The following is a 23,488-nucleotide window of genomic DNA, read 5'->3' as shown; positions in this document are numbered from 1 at the left end:
GGATATTAGCCCAGAAGCTTGATTCAACTCACAGATGACATGAAGCTCATGAAGAAGGAAGACCAAGTGGGGATGTGTCAGTCCTTCTTAGAAAGAATAACTACTCAAGGGAGCAAATATGGAGACAAAGTGTGTGACAGAAACTAAAGGAGGGCCATTTATTCCAACTGGATATCCATCCCATGTGCAGTCACCAAATGTAGAGGCTGATGTGGATGTCAGGAAGTGCATGCTGACAGGCACCTGATAAAGCTTTGTCCTTAGAGGTCTGCCAGAGCTTGACATATTCAGAGGCAGAGGCTCACAGCTAACCACTGAAATTATTAATGGGTTCCCAATGAAGAAGTTAGAGTGAAGACTGAAAGAACTGAATGGTTTGCAGCCCCATGAGGAGAGCAACTATACCAACCAACCAGAGCTCCCAGGGTCTAAACCACTGGCCTGGGAGCACTTACAAAGAGACCCATGGCTCTAGCTGTATATGTGTGGGAGGATGGGCCTGTGTGGCATAGGTGTGAGAGGAAATCCTTGGTCCCCTGAAGGCTGGACCCCGTGTGGGGGGGAATTTGAGGGTGGGAAGGTGGGAATGGGGGCTAGGTGGCAATACATTCTCATAGAAGCAGGAGGAAGAGGGATGGGATAAGGGATTGCTGAGTGGGGGGAGAGAATGTGGTAAGGGGATAACATCTGAGTTGTAAATAAAATTTCCAATAATAAAAAAAGGTGTACTTGGGAGAAATCTAATTAGATTTTTGATGCAGTGTAGATGAATTATTAGACTATGTCACAAAAATGAGAATAAATCTGGGCTGTATGTTCCGAGATTTTTCCCAGTATTTATTACCATACACTTCTTTTAAAGTGAATACAAATATTTTCAAAGATTCCCTTCTCAGGACTGGAGAGATTGTTTGTTTGGTTTTCTTTTTTCATTAATTAATTAATGTATTTAATTTTCACTTTGCATTCAATTCACTGCCTCTTTTTGGAGTTCTATTCTTCCATATTCCATCCCCCACTTTTCCCCTTATTCTATGAGAGGGTAGAGTACCCACTGGGTATCCTATTACTCTGGCACATCAAAACTCTGTAGGGCTTTGCATATCCACTCCCATTGAGGACAAACAAGGCAATGCAGTCAGGAGTTGGTACAAGTGTTGCAGCATGAGGAAGGTTGAGAATCACTGCTTTAAATTACTTAACACAGAGAGGTATAGCTACCAACATCCAAATATAGCTGCATCACATCTACTGCACCTTTGGCTCATGGCACATCATTGAGGATGCAGTGAACAGAATACAAGGTCATCTATTGTAAAACATTTTCCCCTAGAAACTAATAGCATAAACAAAACCACAAAACTGTAATATCAATGTACTTATGAATGTGAAAGGAAACGAATTTTATGGGGCTCCATGTTCACACCACACAACAAGCAAAGGACTCCAGACAACTAAAGACTGCTGGGAGAGGAAATTTAACCTCTCCTACAAATGCAGTGTCATTAATTGTTTTTAGAATGCAGTGTGTTCAACACACACCAATCACTTTTTTGTCATTTTGGAACAGTAGTTCTCCATCTTCCCAATGTCTTAAATATTTAATACAATTTCTATATTGTGATGATTCCCACCAATAAGTTTTCTGTTCCTATTTCAGAACTGTCTTTTTGCCACTGAGGGACCTGCCCAACTTGGGATTCATCCCATGCACAGCCACCAAACCTAACACTATTACAGATGCCATGTTGTGCTTACAGACAGGTCCTATGATAGCCAGTAGAGGCTCTACCAGCAGCTGTTTAAAACTGATGGAGACACTTGTCAGGAGCCATAAAGGGACAAGCTAATAATTAGCAGATGATCATCCTGAAATGCTTGCCTCGGATTATTATATAATCTGTGACGAGTGTGCCCGATTAGCAAGGCTGTGGTAGATGTGATTTTAGGAAAGATTCCTGCTACTAATATGCTTTTCCCATTATTATTATTATACATATGCAACAATCACTAAGCAATAGCACACCCCTTTTGGAGCAGATCTTTGCAGATCCACAAAGATGCACTGTCTTGTAGTGATACTATAGAGACAAATAGATGACTTCTTAAGTCTTGATGATGATCCTATAAGAATTCCTAAAATTATGATTATTAAGCTCTTTTATATCGGGACTGCTATTAAGTTCCTCAAAACTGCAAAGAGAACTTTGCCAGTGTTATCAGTTAATTACCCTGAGACAGATAGTAACTAGACCTTCTCCTGCCCAGAGCACATTCCAAGCAGTTGTAAAACAATTAATCTAGGTCACTAAAGGAAATCCATGATTTATTATAGGTACCAGGAAAGAAGAGAAAATATTGCCTGGGTTTATCTATACAAAACTTCACTAATTTCTTAAGTTATAGTTTCAAACTTTCAGTGAACCTGTGGAGCTAGACAGGTGATGAGTGTCTAGCTAGATAATTACTCCTAGTGGATATTCATGTAAATATTCTGTGTTGTAAACTTCTATTTCAATTTATGTCTTAATTCTAACTTGACATTATAGAAGAGAATTAAGAATGCACAGATATGAAACTAAGGAGAAATATATAGAGAAAAAATAGTAGAAGATAGAGATTTTTAGGGGGACCTGTGGTATTTTGTTGTTGTTGTTGTTGAAATACCAGTGCCCTTGACTAAGAGAACAAGCAATGTGGTAGTTCCAGAAAATTCTAGAAGCCACCAAGCTTTCTAGCCTAATGCTTACCATAAGAAAATGAAACTTTCAAAGCTGAGAGATGCTTTGTTTTTACTTGTGAGATATTCTCTCATCACCCATTTTAGTCATCAGTTCACAGTATAGCAGGCAATGACTTTGATGAACTTATAGGCCTCCCATATGGCTTCTTCTTGCAGTGACTACAAGCATTTGGTAGTGACTTCACAGGCTTCCTGAAGAACCTTTATGTGTTGTGATAGCTGCTGTTATATGGTTAATATTTTGGATTGTTTGTTCACATTAGGAAGTACATCTGAGAAGTGGGCAGTTGCATGCCATAATCCCTAGGGATTCTTCCAAGAAAATTTAATGTTCAAAAACAGTATGAGTTTTTTAATTTGAGCCTAAAATGGGATAGAAGATGGTCTCTTAAGAGAAAAACGTAAAACTGAGAACTGTCTCAATGTGTTTTTGTTGTTGTTTGTTTTTCTGTCTTCCCCATTTATTTTAAGTCATGTAGGTGTGCTGGAGACACTCATATGTCCATGAATGCATGACGACAGAAGAGGTCAATGAAAAGCAAGAAGGTGGATTCATAGGCAGTTGTGAGCCTGGGAACCAAATTCCCTTAACTACCAAAAATATTTCCTACCCCAAAAACAGGACATTTGAAAATATTTCTATTCTTATTAAAGGTACAGATGCCAAGAAATACAAGATAAGATCTAGAATTTCAGAGCTTAACTTTGTCTTCATTTTCTGACAAAGTCTCATAATCCCTTCCAATTGACCAAATTACTGTCATATACCACCATGCCTGACTTGATTTATTATTTTTTCTCTGAAAAGAAATTACTTGAGAAAACATTTCAATTGTATCGTTTTGTGCTTAAGACTCAGTCCTTGATTTGTAATGGATTTGGCAACAAGTTACAGTTTGATTTCTGTTGCTGTGCTAAAACACTAGCCAAAGCAATGTGGGGAAATTTTAGGATCTTTTTGGCTTTCTGGGTATAGTCTGGCATAGGGAAAACTTAGGAAGGATGTGAATGAGACCATGGAGGAATAAAATTGCTGGCTTGCCCAGCATGATTTTCTATATTTTCCAGGGCTGATAGGCTAAGGATAGCACTGCCCACATTGTGATGAGTCCTGCTACATTGATTATTAATCAAAGAAACACCCTAAAGTCATGTTCTCATTCTCTCCTCTCAAGTAACTCTAATCTGTATAAGGTGATAAATATTAACCAGCACAATATTTTGCATATGCCTTATGAAATGAACCTGTAGGGGTGCATGATATGCAATTCACAAAGAAGAGATTTAAAGGTTATAAAATAAATTAAATTAAGTGGAAAAAAGAACTTTGATGAAAAAGACATCTGGGGAAGAAACTTGTGGATAGATCTTAACAAATAGGCAAAGGATTTGAAAATACTTGTGCCTCATGCAAATGCTCATCGAATGTTGACCTTTGCTGAGGGTGTGCTCAATAATCAAGTACAATTCTCCAGAAAGGTTTTCTACACGCTGTTGCACAGGACTAAAAAACTTACTTCATAGCCAGGGCAGTGTGACAGAGGGCAGAGAATGGAGCATATATATTTTATATCTTGAGTGTTGTTGAGTTGATTCTTTAATATATCTCCTGGTGCTACCAAGTCTTTGATTAAAGATATTTGTGTTTTCTTTCTTCAATTTCTTTATCATGTGATGTTACATCACTATAGAGCACTTCAATGATAATCTTATTTAAGTTCATGATAACAAAAGAATGTTCCTTTAGAGAAACTGCCATGTATTCTAAATTCTAAATGTGTTTGCAGTTGTACATGTCTCCTTGTTAGTACCGGGACACTCAATGACTTGATCATGTGCAGACTTATAAATGCTGAGAAATTTCTGAGTTCATATGATTATCACTCCTTTTTTGTGTTAATAATCCTGTTTTGTTAAATGGTACCCAATACCTCTCTCAATTATACTTTTTGACCCAAATTTCCACACAGATTCCTGAACCTGAGTCCTGTTTTGTTCTACATAGACTGGTAATAAGAAGATAGTCCTGAACATAAATCTTACTATGTCACAAATATGGAAAAGTTGTGCTAGTCCCCAACTAGAAGCTTTACCTGTAATGATTAGAATTCAAGTTGTTAGAAGTTATACTACCAGAGGAAATTGTGCTACCAGAGAAAAATGTAAGGGGAATAAAGACGACTGTATCCTCTTACAAAATTTTTTCTCATCAAAGTAACAGAGTAAAGTGAACAAGATGGTGGGAAAGATCTTGAGAGTCAAAAGATGAGAAAGATGTCTGGGAACACAAATATTCTAGAAAAAGCATAGATAGACATAAAAGTCTTACAAATAGGACATCAAAAATAAAATTTGAGGAGGGATCACTATACTGTGCATGCCAGAAAAAAAAAGAAGGTTTGCAAAGCTTCTAGCCTCTACAGTCATTTAGATGAAACTCTAAATATGGGAATGAAAACTTTTGTCATTGCAAGAGAAACTTAAAATTAGCTGTGTAGTACCAAATAATGCAAAATCAGAAAATAAATGTATGCAATTTTACATGGTATCTACAATTTATTTTTCAAAATGTATATGTGTATTTGAATACACATATTGAATTCAAATACACATATTCATTCAGTAATAAATATTGATATAAAGGGCCATGTGCATTTTAGGAGTTCAGGGTTACAAATGGTATGTTTGAATCAGGAAATATAGAGAAAAAACCAATTAAAATACATTCTCAAAAATAAACTACCAAATAACAGTTAAATAAAGCAACAAACAATACTCTTAGAAAAAATGACAGTGTCCTTCACAACTAGTGTTCAGAAATAGTAATGTGTATGTGTTTGTATCTGTGTCTTTGTGAGTGTGCTATTAAACTGAAAAATCTTTAGCTACTTCTATCTTGACAACATTTATAATGAGATCTTTCATCTAGAGTGATTTATATGTTAACAAACTTTACTGAACTAATTGTGAAAAGGTGTATGTATTACATTATTTTCACTACCACTATTCCTCGCTGAATGAAACCACAATGCATAATGAAATGGTGTGTTTTCATATAAAGTTCAAGGTCTTTATACAGCAGGCACATTGTGAAACCCACAGTCCTTTCCATATACTATACACTTCTTACTATGTTATCTGATATTCTGAATGTCTTCATAAAACATTGTAAATTTTCCCAATATCTCCTGCCTCTGTGATGGCCATCAACAAAGTGCAATGCTGTAACTATGCACAATAATCTAATAACATTCAAACTTTTTTTCTTTTCAAATCTATACATTTATTGAATCATTAATCTAAGATATTCCAAATCCCAGCCAAGGCAATTTACCAATTTGCTGATGTTTTAGTTTCTGTTGCTGTAACAAAACACTATGGTAAAAAGGGATATATGAGAAAGTGTTATTCTCCTATGTACCTTGGTCACATTTAATTGAATGAAGCCAAGACAAGAACACAATGGATACAAGAGCACAATGAAAATCCATGGGATCATGCTGATTACTAGCTTCATGTACATCCTATATACAGTCTTCTTTCATATAACCCCTAAAACAACTTGCTTTGATGTGGCACTGTCCACAATCAGCAGGGTCACTTTATATTAATTATTAACTAGAAACATTCTTTACACACATTCCTACAAGGCAAACTGTTGACAGCCCCTCCTCAATTGACATTCCCTGTTCTCACTATGTTTAGGTTTGTGAGAGCTCATGAATGAAACCATTTTCCAACAAAACTGACTAATTGGTATTACTTTAGACAATGCTATACTGTGATGTAAGTACTATCTTTATATATTACTCAAAACTTTTTATGATTTAAAGATACTTTTGTTAAGGCAAAGCAAAACAAGTATATTGAATATCATCTAATATTATAAAAGTATGAAATTTTTGAAAAATCAATTTACCTTTTTACTTTTGAAAAATATGAATATGGTCAACAAAAAAGAAGTTGGGCAAAGATACATCCTAACAACCCTTCACTAGAAGCAAAGATGGTGAAGATCTTGACAACTACCATTACCATTCCCCTTGTGCTGTGGTAGACAGGGAGGAAGGTAATCCACACACTATAGAAGAACAACATGCTAAATGTTAGGAACATGGCTTCATTGAATCTGTCAGAAAGTTTCCTTGCTATGAAAGTCACAATGAAGCTCCCTAGAACCATGGAGCCCAAATATCCCAGGACACAGTTGAAAGAAATGACAGAGTATTTGTTCAAAATAATGATGGTCTTATGTATATAAGATTGTATATCTTTGTTAAAACAGGGGGGAGATGTTATCAGGTTGTATATCTTTTTTTAAAACAGGGGGGAGATGTTATCAGGTTGTATATCTTTGTTAAAACAGGGAGGAGATGTTATCAACCACATGCCACAGAAAACAAATTAGGGTACAAATGGGAATGACAAATTTAGGTGCCCCTTTTATCATCATCCCTCTCATCCTACTCTCTGGAGTAGTCAGCTGAAAGCCATGACCACAGTTATTGTTTTGGCCAACACTGTAGACACAGCCACTGTGAAAAACACTCCAAATGTTATCTGTTGCAGGATGCAGGTGGCCTGGTTGGGGCGTCCAATAAAGAGTAATGAGCAGAGAAAACAGCAGATGAGAAAGATGAGGATGTAGTTGAGAATGTGGTTATTGGCCCTCACAATGGGAGTATCCTTGTACTTCACAAAAGTGACTAGCACTAGAATTACGATGGTCCAGAAGGATAGGGCTATGCAGCCTAGAGCAATCCCCAATAGATTTTCATAAGCTAGAAATGACACAGCTCTTTGGAAGCAGTGGGTTTGCTCTAAGTTGACATACTTATCATCTGGACACATCACACACTGTTCCATATCTGCTGGCCATCAACAATAAATCTTTATAAAATATCATAATTAAGTAGTCAATCATTGTGTATTTGTATTATTTGGAGGAATATCAGTAAATATTTTGGTGTTGAATATCTAGTCTGTTTCTTATTGCTTTATAGACCACTGACTTAAGGTTTCTCTCTATTAACCTATGCTTTGTGATGGAAGAAAACAATCAACAATATAGGTAATGAAAGAGAAAAAGAATTATTTATTAAACAAAGAAGAAAGAAAAATATGAATAATAGTATGCATAATCTTCAATTATTTAATTCATCAAACTATAAATTCACTAGTAAAAGTCAAGAGTATTGTGCAGACATAGTTATTGATGCTAGTTGATGAAATGCATTATGTACTTTGCTTGCTTTGAGAGTTGTGCAATTTGTCTGTATCTACAAAACAGCACCAGAACATATAATACCACATGCAAATACTATTTGCTTAAGGGAATATTTTCATTTCTGGAGCTGTATACCTCATAGACCTATGCATATGCCTCTTGTTGTGGTACAAGCTCTTTCTTTCCAACTACACATTCAAAGCTATGTGGTGTGAAGGTTATGGATATTCACATTCATCCCTCTTTCCTTAGCTAGGCTGTGATTGATGATAAGCACTATCCCCTCTCTTGCTACATTCTTGAAATCACTCTTGTTCTAATTCTTTCACAGGAAATGCTTAATCCTTTAAGCCATCTAAGCTCTTACAATATATTTCATTAAACAACAACTGTTACTCTGAGTATCTGGTCTTTGTCAGGGACTAAGCTATGTGATAGATCAAAAGATTGTGGACTGATCGTCTAATCAAGTTTCTTTGTACAAAGAATCAAAGAAGAGTAAACATATGCATAGATTATACCTAATTTTTAAAAAATTGTTACACATGTATGTCCTCCTAAAAGTTTTCTACATAATATAAAATCAGTAACCAGCATATTGTGAGAGAAATGTATTTTTTGTTGAAGAAATTGCAGGTAATTTGCTGGGTCAAAAACAAGTTGATATTATTTAACTCATTATGTTCTGAAACACAGAGATTTTAGATCTTCAGTTATATCTAGGCCATATCATATTTCTAGTTCGGAAAGAAAAGGTATTCAAATTCAACATTTTTTTCTTCTACATGCCAGCATATACCTGTCTCATTGGAAACCTCATTTTCTGGGCACTGGACACAATCAAAGCAGCAGTCTGCTGTTTCTTTCTGATGAATTTTCCTGAATCCAGCAGTACATGTCACACTACACATGGAGGAGGGAACCTGAGAAAATACATAAATAAATAAATATATAAATATATATTTATATAAATATATATTAAAAATTTAATATATTTATACTTATAGTATATATTTATCACACACATATATATATATATATATATACTAAATATGTAATATGTGTATATCTAGTATACATCACATGTTTAATGACCCATAGATTAATATATGGGTCATTAATAGATATGGCTAAAATATTCTTTTGACAACCAGCATTACTTAACAACTTCAAACATATTTTGATTTTTTTATTGCCAGGCAGTGCACAGATTGTCGTACAATATTTACTACAACCTATAATACTATATATGTAACATCTAGGTTAGAGCAATTTAAAACTTTTCTTTCCTATGCTGACTAAGACAAAAGCAATGTTTATATGGCATCAGTTTCTCTCTTAAGATTTATAATTAAAAGAATAAGTATCCTGAATTTCATGGAGAGATAAGATAGGGCAAATCAAGAAAGCATTGTTTGATGAATATGAACAAAGTATGTTAAATAAGACTCTCATAAAATTAATGGCTTTTTTAAAGTTTCAAATAAAACCTAGAACCCCCATCCCATCACCTGTCCTTCCCATCTTCTGTGAGGGAGCTCCCCCCATCCTGCCCACTCCAGCCTCAACACCCTAGCATTCCTCTATGCTGGGGCATCCAGCCTCCACTAGATCAAAGGCCCCTCTACCCACTGATGCCAGATAAGGCAATGTCTGAAGAGCAGAGGAACCTGGAAGGCGGATATTATTTAAAATTTAAATAAATATAAAACTAATAAAAATGTATAAATTAAAAAACAGAAAACCTTGAATCTGGAGAAAATTTTAGTTAATGAATAAATGCTATACTTAATTAGGCTATAAATATGTTAACACAGAATCAGAAAATTCCATGGATTATGGAGTTACAAAATGCTAATTTTATACATATGTGTGTGTGTGTGTGTGTGTGTGTGTGTGTCTGTGTCTGTGTGTGTGTGTATATATATAAACATATTCACTTAGCATGGGATGAATAGGCATGTTGGTGCAACTGAACATGGAATCCAAAGGTCTTTGATCCCTATGACCAGATTTACATGAAGCTGAGAGTTATCAAATTTTGATGATTGTGTCTGTGGATGGTCTTTTGCAACAGTAGAAATGGTCTTAACCACAGAGATATTACTTCAGGGCCTCGTATGTAAAAATTTAGATGATTTGAAAAAAGTAAAAACTGTGGTATACCCACTGATGTTCCTCCTGTGGCCCACTCCAAGTCTTCAGATATATGAAGTTGTTGACTCTGTGGGAGACAAGGAAAATAGCTTCCTATTTTTACTTTTAATCCAAGGCCTTGTGGAAAATTCCAAATGATGAAAATGTCATAGTCTGCACACTGATTTTTTCTATGGCTCATATTTACCAGTTCTCCAACAGAGTTAGTAAATACCCTGGTTTTCAGCAAGGAAGCCACCTAAATGAAGTGAATCATTAGATGCTTATATATCCATATCAATAAAGGGAATGCCAAATTGATAATATCACCTAATTTTTTAAATGATTTTCAGAAAAGACAGTTGTATTAAAGTAATCCAATATAGGAAAATACAATATACATCATGGATAATTAAAAGTTAATATACTTAATATTAATGTTCAGAGGTAAAACATGCTAGAAAAATTATTGCCAGATAACAATAACATGGTATGTGAGTGTGTGTGTGTGTGTGTGTGTGTGTGTGTGTGTGTGTGTGTGTTTGGACACATGTTTGTCAAAAAACATTTCAAAAAATGAAGCCATGTATATGAGAATGAAGGGTAAGTCTGGATATCTGAAAATTGTGAAAATAAAGAATGGTTGTGGGTCTTTCATGTTCATAAGGTATACACATATAAAATAAACATAAATATAATAAAATGTGAATCTTAATCATTTATGGTTTTGAAAATAATTGTTACCTTAAGTGATTAACTATTAATCACAGCACATGTACTTATCCTTCAGAAATATTTAACAAAAATATTCTATTCATCACTTAAGGCTTTTGTGATAGAAATGTTGGCTCTTATTTTAAATTTTGAAGTCCTTTGGTGAAATGTTGAGACACATTTTTATAAAACTTACTGATATTCATAAGACATGTATAGCCTACTATTAAATATTATCCTTGTGCATGATAGTTATCCATGTAAAAGATTCTTTAGAGAGTTTTGCAGTGTAGAAATCTTTCCACTGAGAAAATAATCTCTAAGGATGTGCATTTATTTCTCTGGGTACATTTAAAAGATCACATTGATTTATCTAAGCATAATGAAATGTAAGAAACTTTACCTGCTGACAGTCAGTGAACACTCCCTTGGGTTTTGCCATTTTCTGAGACTCTACTTGTTGAAGCATGAGTTCATGGTAGGTGTGGGCAACAGCATACACAGCATTATATAAATTGTAACCTTCTTCACTCAGAACTATGTCATATTTGTGCAGTGCCAACCATTCCAATGTGTTGTTGAATGTAAAATGATCCATTTTATTGCTGTTCTTTGAGATTGAACAATTAAAATAATTCCACACCAGTATAGAATCAGAAATGTTTACTGGGTATATGGTAGTGTTCATTGTTTCCATAAAATTCCTAAATACAGTAATCTCACTGTGGTGGTGTGCAAATGTGACAGTTCCATGGAAGAAATCAAGGGTGAAATCTTTTTTATTTATGATGACATCCCATTGAGAGGTCGTGATCCAAATTCTCTGAGCACATAAATATCCCCATCTTCTAAAGCTGATTTCTACAGTAGAGTTCATTTCACCATAAATGATAACAACCTTGGCTGAAGATGTCATAATTTGTTTATCATAAATCTTAGCCCTAGTCATGTACATCTGCATGGTTTCTGGGATCATATTAACAAAAGCTAAACAGATCTCATACATTTGCATTTCTTCTCTCAAGTCTGAGAGAAACTGAATACTCTGGTCATTATCTGAGATGACCAGTCCAATCCAATTCCATCTAAAATGAAGCATCAAGGAGACCATGCCATCAGACAAATGTGTGTCCTTGGTGGCTACCTGATGGATATAGGGAAACTGGTCATGATCACTTAGGTTAGGATTAAATGGTCCAAAGAAAACCTAAAGAATGTTGAAGAGAGGTTGAAATATCAAAATGAGAAGTATGATTGTTAGAATGTTTGGACTTTATGCAAGTAGTATTACTCACCTTTGATAACTCCTATTAAGGACATTAAGATTATACTATAAATATCATGTATTATTCCTATTAGAATCTAGAATGTTACTTGCAAGTATGATTGTTCTAGAAAACACTTTTTATGCAGTACAACTATAGTCTAATTATACATAATTATATATATATAGTCTAATTATATATAATTACACACACACACACACACACACACACACACATATATATATATATATATATATATATATATATATATATATATATATGGTTTAGCAGCACACTCATAAATGCATGTTGTCCACATTTTCTTCTAGGCACCTGTAAATGGAATTTAATGTTGTTAACTCATCCAGTGTTACATAGTCTTACCTTTGTTGTCTTAGAATAAGTTGTCAGTTTTAAGGATGCTTTCCATGATGGTCCTGTAAGTTCTACATCACAGTTTGGCATTATATCACAGTTATAATTCATAAATTTCAGACATTTTTTTTGTTCTGAATATACTTTATCCAAAAGTTCCAAGGTATCGTCACAAAGGGCAAGAAACATGGTGAATATCAAAGACATGTTGGGTAAAAGATAAGGATTTTTGTTGATCTCCTCAGTAGCAAAAAACATTACCAGAAAAAACTCATATCTTCTTGCTGGTATTCTAAAACATGGCATAGTGGTGCTTAAGGGAGACGTTTGAAACATAAAATTACAATTGTGGTACAGTTTGTGCTATGAGACATGCTAAATTTCTATCTAAATATCATGAAATTAGACATGAAATAAGAAATGACTCATAAATTAGAAATCTTTAAAGCTGAATACAATTTAAGAATTCATAGACATAGGGAACTATGATATGATAAATTTTATATTCATGAAAATTGATAAGGAGTTTGTTTTTATCTCTGAATGCCATTCTTGAACTAGATTACATTCCTACTGAATGATACTATTATAAAATATTTATTAGTTGTAATTGAACAGATACCTTTAAAAACAGCATGACTTAAACCATATATGTAATGTAGAGCATATTGTTCTCATTTTTATTATTTAAATGCATTTTATACATCAAACACCTTAATAATATTTAGTATTTTGGAATAAAATAATAAATCACAAATTTTGGTCAACATTTATATTCATATCCTTTTGTACCCTAAAATATCACTAATGCATATTTAATAATATCCATAGTTGAGAATCTTATATCTAATATTGAGTATTAAGTTGTTTCAAAACATACAAAATATTCTTAGGGAATTAAGCATAGTAAAAGTGCATAAAATATTAAAAACTGAACCATCAAGAAATCGATTGGTACCTTCTCAAAAGCTGACCGTATAAGGAACACAAAACAAATCTCAACAGATGAAAGAATGTTTAATTAATCCAATGTATTCTATCAGACCACCAAGAACTAAGGCTGGTCTTCAACAACAACAAAAACAACAGAAAGCCCAAATATATATGGAAGCTGAACAACTATCTACTCAATGATAACTTGGTCAGTGAAAAAATAAAAAAGAAATTGATGACAATTTAGAAATTAGTGAAAATAAAGGCAAAACATATCCAAATTATGAAACACAATAAAAGCAGTGCTAAGAGGAAAACTCATAGCCCTGAGTGTCTACATAAAGAAATTGGAGAGATTATACACTAGCACCTTAATAGCTCATCTGAAAGTTCTAGAACAGAAAGAAGCAAATGCACCTAAGAGGAGTGGATGGCAGAAAATAATCAAAATCAGGGCTGAAGTCAACCAAGTAGAAACAAAGAGAACTGTAAAAAGAATCAACAAAACTAGGAGCTGGTTCTTCTGAGAAAATCAACAAGATAGATAAACACTTAGAAAGACTACCTAGAGTTCATAGAGACAATATCAAAATTAACAAAATCAGAAATGAAAAAAGAGACCTCAGAAGATTAAAAAATCTCCCATGCTCATGGGTTGGCAGGATTAATATAGTAAAAATGGTCATCTTGCTGAAAGGACTCTACAAATTCAGTGCTATCCCCATCAAAATTCCAACTCAATCAAACATAGGTTTGAAAGACCAATTTTCAAAATCATGTGGAATAATAAAAAAACCCAGGCAACAAAACCTATTCTCAACAATAAAAGTATTTCTGGAGAAATCACCATTCCTGGCCTCAAGCTCTATTACAGAACAATAGTGATAAAAGCTGCATGGTATTCCTATAGAGACAGGCAAGTAGATTAATGGACTAGAATTGAAGACCCAGAAATGAACCTACCCACCTATGGACAACTGATATTTAAGAAAGGAGCTAAAAGCACCCAGTGGAAAAAAGACAGCATTTTCAAAAAATGATGTTGGTTCAACTGGCAGTCAGTATGTAGAAGAATGTAAGTCAATACATTCTTATCTCCTTGTACAAAGCTAAATTTCAAGTGGCTCAAGGACCTCCACATGAAACCAGATACACTGAAACTAATAGGAGAGAAAGTGAGCAAGAGCCTCAAACACATTTGCACAGGGGAAAATTTCCTGAAAAAAACACCAATGGCTTATGCTCTAAGATTAACAATAGAGAAATGGGACCTCATAGAATTGAAAGCTTCTGTAAGGTAAAGGACACTGTCAATAGAATAAAATGGCAACCAACCCAAGGGAAAAAGTTCTTTACCAATTATATATTTAATAGAGGGCTAATAATAAGTATATAGAAAGAATTCAAGAAATTAGACCCCATACATTCAGATAACCCTATTAAAAATGAGGTAGAGAGTTAAACAAAGAATTCTAAGCATACTCAAATGTCTGAGAAGCACCTAGAGAAATGTTTCACATCCTTGGGCACCAGGTAAATGCAAATCAAAATAAGCCTGAAATTCCACCTCACACTAGACAGAATGGCTAATATTAAAAACTCAGGTGATAGCAGCTGTTGGTGAGGAAGTGGAAAAGAGGAACACTCCTCTATTGTTAGTGGGATTGCAAGCTGGTACAACAGCTCTGGAAATCACTCTAGCAGTAATTTCAGATAGTAGCACTCTCAGAAAATTGGACAGATACTACCTGAGGACGCAGCTATACTACTCTTGAGCATATACCCAAAAGATGCTCCAACATATAACAAGGACACATGCCCCACTATGTTCATAGCAGCCTTATTTATAATAGCTAGAAGCTGGAAAGAACCCAGATGTCCTTCAACAGAGGAATGGATACAGAACATGTAGTACATTTACACAACAGAGTACTACTCAGCTATAAAAACAATGACTTCATGAAATTCTTAGGCAAATTAATGGAACTAGAAAATATCATCCTGAGTGTTGGGAACCGCACTAGTCCCTGTTTGGGCACCAAAATAATGTTGGGGTCCACACTAGCCCCACGTTGGGGCGGCCAAAAAATGTCGCAGCCCAGGCAAAATGTTGAGGCCTGGGCCGACCCACATTTGGGCGGCCACTGTATCCCGGCCCAAGCTGCCGCTCCGGTCTGCGGGTCGGGGTTCAGCAAGAGTGAGGGTGAGGGCAGACTCGAAGAATGGAGACCAGACAGGGTGTGATTCAATCCCGTTTATTCTTCAGTCTCTCTTCCTCTAAGTGTCTCCTTCTCTGTCTCCTCTGTCTGCTGTGTCTGATTCTGTCTGGAGCCAAGTGTCTTCTACCTAATGTCTGATGTGTCTGATTCTGATCTGTTCTGTCTCTGCCTTTAATATGTCTTACTTCTAAGCCACACCTCTAAGTTACACCTTTAATCATGCCCTTAGGTCTTGTCTCTAACTCTACTCTCTATACTTCTAAGTCATACTCTTAAGTCACACACCTTTAATCTCACACACCTTTAATCTCACACACCTTTAATCTCAAGGTATCTAAACCAAGATTATCTGAGTGTGCTCAGCTGTTGTAGGCTATTGTAATCCAAGTCTCATGTCAGGGTATATGGCTCAAGATGGCTGCAAAGCTGATAGCCGCTTTCTGCTAAAAGTTGGCCCCCAACACCTGAGTGAGGTTACCCAATCACAATAGAAAACACATGGTATGCACTCACAGATAATTGGATACTAGCCCAAAAGCTTGGAATAGCCAAGATAAAATTTACAGAACACATTAAGGTTAAGAAGGAATACCACAGTGAGGATGCTTCAGTCCTTCTTAGAAGGGGAAACAAAATACTCATGAGAGGAAATAAGGAGAAAAAGTGTGGAGCAGAGACTGAAGGAAAGGCCACCCAGAGGCTCTCCCACCTGGGTATCCATCCCATACAGTCACCCATCCCAGACACTATTTCAAATATCAAGAAGTGCTTGCTGACAGGAGCCTAATATAGATGTCTCCTGAGAGGATGAGCCAGAGCCTGACAAATACAGAGGTAGATGCTCACAGCCAACCATTGGATTGAGCACAGGGTCCCCAGTGGAAGAGTTAGCGAAAGGACTGAAGGAGATGAAGGGGTTTGCAACCTCATAGGAAGAACAACAATATCAATGAACCAGACCTCCCAGAACTCCCAGGGACTAAACCACCAATCAAAAAATACATGGAGGAACCTATGGCTCTAGCCACATATGTCCCAGAGAATTGCCTTGTCTGGCATCAATGAGAGGAGATCCTCTTGGTCCTATGAAAGCTCAATACCCCAGTGTAGGGGAATGCCAGGGTAGGGAGGCAGGAGTGTGTGGGTGGGTGTTGTGAGAACACCCTCATAGAAGAAGGGGGAAGACATATGGATAGGGAGTTTCCAGAGGGGAAACTGGTAAAGAAATGTAAATAAAGAAAATATCCAATAAAAGAAAAGAAAAAATATTTAAAAGCACTTAAATGATACCACCTGGCATTGTGTGAGAGTATTAAAATGGCATTATATACCTGTGTATATTGTCTAATGATCAGTTTACTTAAAAAAGATTATCAGCTAGTTGGTCTGCTCCTGTGAAGACACCATATCCTGAACCATTCTAGAGGAACCACTTTACTCGGAACAACAGAGGAACTACTGTACTCAGAGCAGAAGGATTTCAGGATTGGATAGGCAGTCTGAGTCCCAGGAGCTCTTCCACCCAGGAGCTCAGGATCACAGGATCACAGAGACAGCTGGACTCTGGGGAATTCTGACACAAGATAACTGGAAAGAGTCTCCAGTCAGAGACAGTGAGTGCAGGTAGCACTAGACATAACCAGATAGCGAAAGGCAAGCACAAGCACACAAGAAACAGAAACCAAAGTTACCTGGAATTATCAGAACCCAGTTCTCCCACCATAGCAAGTTCTGGACACCTCATCACATCAGAAAAGCAGGATTCAGATTTAAAATTACTTCTCATGATGATGATAGAGGACTTTAAGAAGGACATAAATAACTCCCTTAAAGAAATACAGGGGAACACAGGTAAACAGGTAGAAGCCTTTAAATAGGAAACAAAAAAAAAATCTCTAAAAGTATTGCAAGAAAACACAACCAAACAAGTAAAGGAATTAAACAAAACCATCATTGATATAAAAATGGAAGTAGAAACAATAAAGAAATCCCAAAGGGAGAATACCCTGGAGATAGAAAAACTAGAAAGAGATCAGTAGACTCAGCATCACCAACAGAACACAAGAGATAGAAGAGAGAATATCATGTGCAGAAGATACCATGGAAAACATTAACACAAATGTCAAAGAAAATGCAAAATGCAAAAATCTCCTAACTCAAAACATCCAGGAAATCCAGGACACAATGAGAAGACCAACTTAAAGGGCCAGTAAATACCTTCAACAAAAATATAGAAGAAAACTTTTCTAACCTAAAGAAAGATGCCGGTGAACACTCAAGAAGCCTACAGAACTCCAAATAGACTAGACCAGAAAAGAAATACCTCCTGTTACATAATAATCAAAACATCAAATGCACAAAACAAAGAAAAAATACTAAAAGCAGTAAGGGAAAGAGGTAAAGTAACATATAAAGGCAGACCTATCAGAATTACACCAGACTTCTCTCCAGACACTATAAAAGCCAGAAGATTCTGGACTGATATTATAGAGACCCTAAGATAACACAAATGCCAGCCCAAACTACTATACCCAGCAAAAGTCCCAATCACTATAGATGGAGAAACCAAGATATTCCATGAAAAAAAATTACACAATATTTTCCCACAAATCCAGCCCTACAGAAGATAATAGATGAAAAACTTGAACTCACGGAGGGAAACTACAACCTAGAAAAAGCAAGAAAGTAATCTTCCAACAAACTCAAAAGAAGGTAGATACATAAACATAATTACATCTTTAATAACAAAAATAACATGATGCAATAATCATTTTTCCTTAATATCTCTTAATATCAATGGGCTGAATACCCCCGATAAAAAGACATAGAATAAAAGACTGGGTATGTAAATCGGAACCAGAATTTTGCTGCATACAGGAAATGCCCCTCAGTGACAAAGACAGACACAACACTACTTCAGAGTAAAAGGATGGAAAACAATTTTCCAAGCAAATGATCCCTAGAAACAAGCTGGAGTAGCCATTCTAATATTGAATAAATTCAACTTTCAACCAAAAGTAATCAAAAAAGATTAGGAAGGACACTTCACACTCATCAAAGAAAAAAAAAAAAAAAAACCTACCAAGATGAACTCTCAATTCTGAACATCTATGCTCCAAATGCAAGGGCACTCACATTCATAAAAAATAAAAAAAAAAAAAAAAAAAACTTTAATAAAGCTCAAAGCACACATTGCAACTCGCACAATAATACTGGAAGACTTCAACCACTACTCTCAGCAATAGACAGATAATGGAAACAGAAACTAAACAAAAACGAACAGTGAAATTAGCAGAAGTTATGAAACAAATGGATTTAACAGATATCTATAGAACATGACATCCTAAAACAAAAGAATATATCCCTTTTCTCAGCACCTAATGGTACCTTCTCCAATATAGACTATATAACTGGCCACAAAACAGGCCTCAACAGATACAAAAAGATTGAAATAATTCATTGTATCCTATCAGATCACCATGGACTAAGGCTAGTCTTCAGTAACAACCAAAACAATGGAAAGCCAACATACACATGGAAACTGAACAATGCTCTACTCAATGATAACTTGGTCAAGGAAGAAATAAACATATTAAAGACTTTTTAGAATTTAACGAAAATGAAGACACATCACACCAAAAGTTATGGGACACAATGAAAGCAGTGCTAAGAGGAAAACTCATAGCTCTAAGTGCCTACAAAAAGGAACTGAAGAGAGCATACACTATCACCATGACAACACACCTGAAAGCTCTAGAACAAAAAGAAGCAAATACACCCAAGAGAAGTGGATGGTAAGAAATAATCAAACTCAGGGCTGAAATAAACCAAGTAGAAACAAAAAGAATTATACAAAGTATCAACAACCCAGGAGTTGGTTCTTTGAGAAAATCAACAAGATAGATAAACCCTTAGCCAGACTAACCAGAGGACACGGAGACAGTATCCAAATTAATAAAATCAGAACTGAAAATGAAGACATAACAACAGAAACTGAGGAAATTTATAAAAAACATCAGATCCTACTACAAAAGTCTATACTGAAAAATCTGGATGAAATGGACAATTTTCTAGATATATATCAGGTATCAAAGTCAAATCTGGATAAGATAAACCATCTAAACAATCCCATAACCCCTAAAGAAATAGCAGCAGTCATTAAAAGTCTCCCCACCAAAAAAGTCCAGGACCAGATGGTTTTAGGGCAGAATTCTATCAGACCTTCAAGGAAGACCTAATACCATTTTTCTTCAAAGTACTGCACAAAATAGAAACAAAAGGAACACTAACGAATTAGTCTTTGAAGCCACAACTATGCTCATACCTAAACCACACGAAGACACAAGAAAGAAATCTTCAGTCCAATCTCTCTTATGAATATCAATGCAAAATACTCAATAAAATTTTTGCAAACTGAATCCACGAACACATCAAATCAATAATCCATCATGACCAAGTGGGCTTTATCCCAGGAATGCAGTAATGGTTCATTATTTGGAAATCCATCAATGTAATCCACCATACTAACAAATTCAAAGAAAAAAAACAACATGATAATCTCACTAGATGCTGAGAAAGCATTTGACAAAATTCAACATCCCTTCATGGTACATTCTCATAGTAGCAGGAGGAGGGGGATGTGATAGGGGTTTTTGGGTGTGGAAGAAATGAGGAAAGTGGATAACATCTGAAATGTAAATAAAATATCCAGTAATAAAGATTATCAATGTTATAAGGATGAAAGTTATTTTATCAATAAGAATATTTTATAAATTTCAAAATGGAAAAAATGTTTTTGAAATTAAACATTTAAAAATGTTAATTTCATTCACAGTGAGAAAAACTATCAGTAATCTTTCCATGATCTCTGTAGAACACAATGTTAATCTTTTCTATATTAAAATTCATCAAAGAGAATTATATTTTAATATGTATTCCATTTAAATTTAAATTTTCATTCCATTTAAATTTTCATCCTTTTAAAAATACACAAAATTATACAATTTAACACAAAACCAGAATATTGTCCTTTAGGCTCTTTTACACATCTATTTAATGTTACATTTTAGTGGTTTGTTAATATGTCAATTTCATTAAAAAGGTATCAGATTTCTCTTAACACCTCAGAATTCCTAATTCTTTGAGACCCTTCAATGATGTCTGAGCACAGAGATCTTCTCTTCATGCTAAGTATGTTCATCTGCCCCAGCACAGCTGACAGTTCATCTGTTACCATAAGCAATTACTTCTCATCAGGAGTAGAAACACCAAATATGCTCTTTTGATGAAAGTTGCATTTTTCAATTGAGAGTTCGGAGCTAAGTTTTTTTTCTAATCTTGAAAAGTGCATTGACACAGTTCATATATTTGTAATTTTAAACCTTAATATGACTTACAAAAGTGTCACCAATGAGAATTTTCACTATTTTCAAATGAGGTGTGGGATCATACAGAATATATCAGAAATGAAATTTTTATTGACCCAACAGAGAAGTATAATAATGCAAAGCCATCATCGCTATCAAAATATACACAGTGTACTGTGGCTAACATTGGGAAAACATATTCTTTAAATACCAAAGACATGAAAATTGAATAGGAGATGAGATGAGATTCAGAGTGAGAAAAGCACTGGAAACCTCAGTTCCTGAAATAAAGAAGTCCCAGGCACATTGATTAGCTCAAAGGTGAGTGATTTTAACACTTGTTCCCTCATGATCTTCAGGCACAAATGATAACATCTCACACTTAGGATCTCAGAACTATGTAGCCACATTGAGAACAGTTTCTTATCAACAATAAGTATACTTATTCTTTTAGATTTTCTCTAATAGTATATTTATCTAATAATTAATATAAACATTGACCATCTGTGTGATACTGATATTAAACCTAATATGTAACTGGGCATTTGCATAATTGGGCCAATAATCTCGTTTGGAGATTATTTTGGTAACAGAATATGAAGGCTGGCATTCATTTTCTACATTTAGCATCAGCTCCAGAATGGCAGGAGGGGCTCATTTAAAGACTATATTAAAGGGTATGTATACTCACAAGTATATATGTGATATTATACATGTAATCAGGAGAAGTCGACCCAAACATACACAAATACTTCAAGGTATAAATAAATGTTCAACTATTAGAGACCAAAATTAGATAACCTTTTTATGAAGGCATTTAGATGCATGCTTATACAGGAATCATTGGCATACAATTGAATAAAGCCAGTGATGCAGTCTCTTCACATTGAGCTCTTGCCAAAGGTGGAAATTATGAACTCAAGGCAGATGAAGAGGCATCTTTCTACATATGATATCCACAGACTCAACAGATGGAATCCAGTCTCTCCCATTGTCCAGCTTTGTGAACTGAAAACCAATGTAATAAAGCCAACTAAACTGTGACACATTTGAAAGTATTAAAATAGTGATGGATGTAATCATTAATTATCAGTTGTTCCTAAAGTTACAGGGGAAAGGAAAGAACAGAACTCCACAGTTTGTGTACACAGCTACATATTTGTAATTCATGACATTGAAGCAGGAAATAAAGTTAATAACTTACCTAAAATCAGCAAATTCTTTATAAACTCTTTTTTCAATAGGTTCCTCATTTAACCAAAGGACAAAACCACAGTCACTTTGCAAATCTCTATCATGATCTTCACTATTGTTTATCCTCCAAAAACAACTGAGATCAGTCAAACTGCACATGATAAGAGAAACCTTTAGGAGCAAAAGGGAAATACTGAAAGCATGCAGCTTCTTCATGTCTGTTAGGATCTAAGATGGAGCAGTTTTGAAATCTGTTTCTTAAGAAGACAAACATCACACACAGAGAGACACACAAACATTTAAACCTATGTGCCTGTTTTAAGGTTATTGCTGTTTGGAAATCCACTTACTTATATTCAACAGTTCCTTTCCATTCTTTCTATATCATGCTCCCTGGATACATAGGGAAAATTTTGGCCTCAAGCTCTACATCTGATGTCTTGTCTAAAAACTTTTGATCAAAATATTTCTGAAAACATGTTGTGAAGATCATGCTCTTCATTCTCAGGTGCCATGATTTCATTCATATCAATGGCATATACTCCAGGGACAATTTTCTCATGAACACCTGGGGCCAGACCATGTATCAACAGCCACATGTATGAACACAATTGGCAATCATGATAATGAATTTCATCAGAAACTCAATAGTAAGACAAGGGCTGAGAAGGTCATAACTGTCCTATGCCATTCTATGTGAGACTTTAAGTTGAATCAAGGGATATTATATCTTCCATTGACTAAGCTATGGAAGGGAAGTCTCACATGCAACAGTGAGCCAGTAATTGATCATGCTCTTTGTTGTTCATATACTCTTGTGTGTTACTCATGTCTGCAAAATCTCCTCACAATAAATCCTGTCCACTATCAGTACCTCTGCAGACATTTACAGACTTATAATGCTGATCTCTTGCCTGATCTTCAGTCCCAAGTGGTCAGTGACTTTGATGAATCATTTCATTGGATGATGACTGCTTATATGTCATTAAGATTAATCATTATAGACTCCCCTTCCACTCCTGGCCAGGATACCAGTGGCTGGAGCAGTCTCCCAGCCGATCTGCCACCGAGGACAAGCAGGTCCATGTTAGCAGATTGCCAGGCTCCCCTCTGGAAACTGACTCCGGAGGCACTCTAGGGAGGTCCAATAGCTGAGAGGAGTTAACAGACATCAGTCCAGGTTACCTTACATGGATAGTTGGTTTTCAAAACGTCAGAAGTCCACAGAATTGACGTTACAAACATTTCTATATTAATGTTCATTGTGATTAGAGACCTGTCTGCTCCTGACAGCTTCCTGTCTTGGATCCTAAGAA

At 35.4% G+C, this 23,488-nt stretch overlaps 1 protein-coding gene across 6 annotated transcripts in view; it reads right to left on the bottom strand.

The window, feature by feature from the left end:
• The window catches only part of LOC117723914 (vomeronasal type-2 receptor 116-like), a 28,674-nt gene extending 6,286 nt beyond the window's left edge, over positions 1-22,388 (bottom strand). For 2 of the 6 annotated variants that reach the window (XM_034523496.1, XM_034523498.1), the window contains exons 1-5: positions 22,183-22,388; positions 12,470-12,752; positions 11,224-12,027; positions 10,141-10,365; positions 8,770-8,893 (exon numbers count right to left, since the gene is read on the bottom strand). In XM_034523496.1, the coding sequence (XP_034379387.1) occupies positions 8,770-8,893; positions 10,141-10,365; positions 11,224-12,027; positions 12,470-12,752; positions 22,183-22,388 (1,642 nt within the window). Of the gene's footprint in view, positions 1-7,593; positions 7,615-8,769; positions 8,894-10,136; positions 10,366-11,223; positions 12,028-12,469; positions 12,753-22,182 lie in introns of those variants that run through there. The other 4 variants (XM_034523499.1, XM_076916154.1, XM_034523500.1 and 1 more) reach the window with 4 other exon arrangements.
• Positions 22,389-23,488: the final 1,100 nt, after the last annotated feature.

Source organism: Arvicanthis niloticus, chromosome 19 (genome assembly GCF_011762505.2).
Source record: "Arvicanthis niloticus isolate mArvNil1 chromosome 19, mArvNil1.pat.X, whole genome shotgun sequence".
NCBI classification, from domain to species: Eukaryota; Metazoa; Chordata; class Mammalia; order Rodentia; family Muridae; genus Arvicanthis; species Arvicanthis niloticus.
The sequence above is the reverse complement of the archived record's forward strand: the minus strand, read 5'-3'. Positions and strand labels throughout refer to the sequence as shown.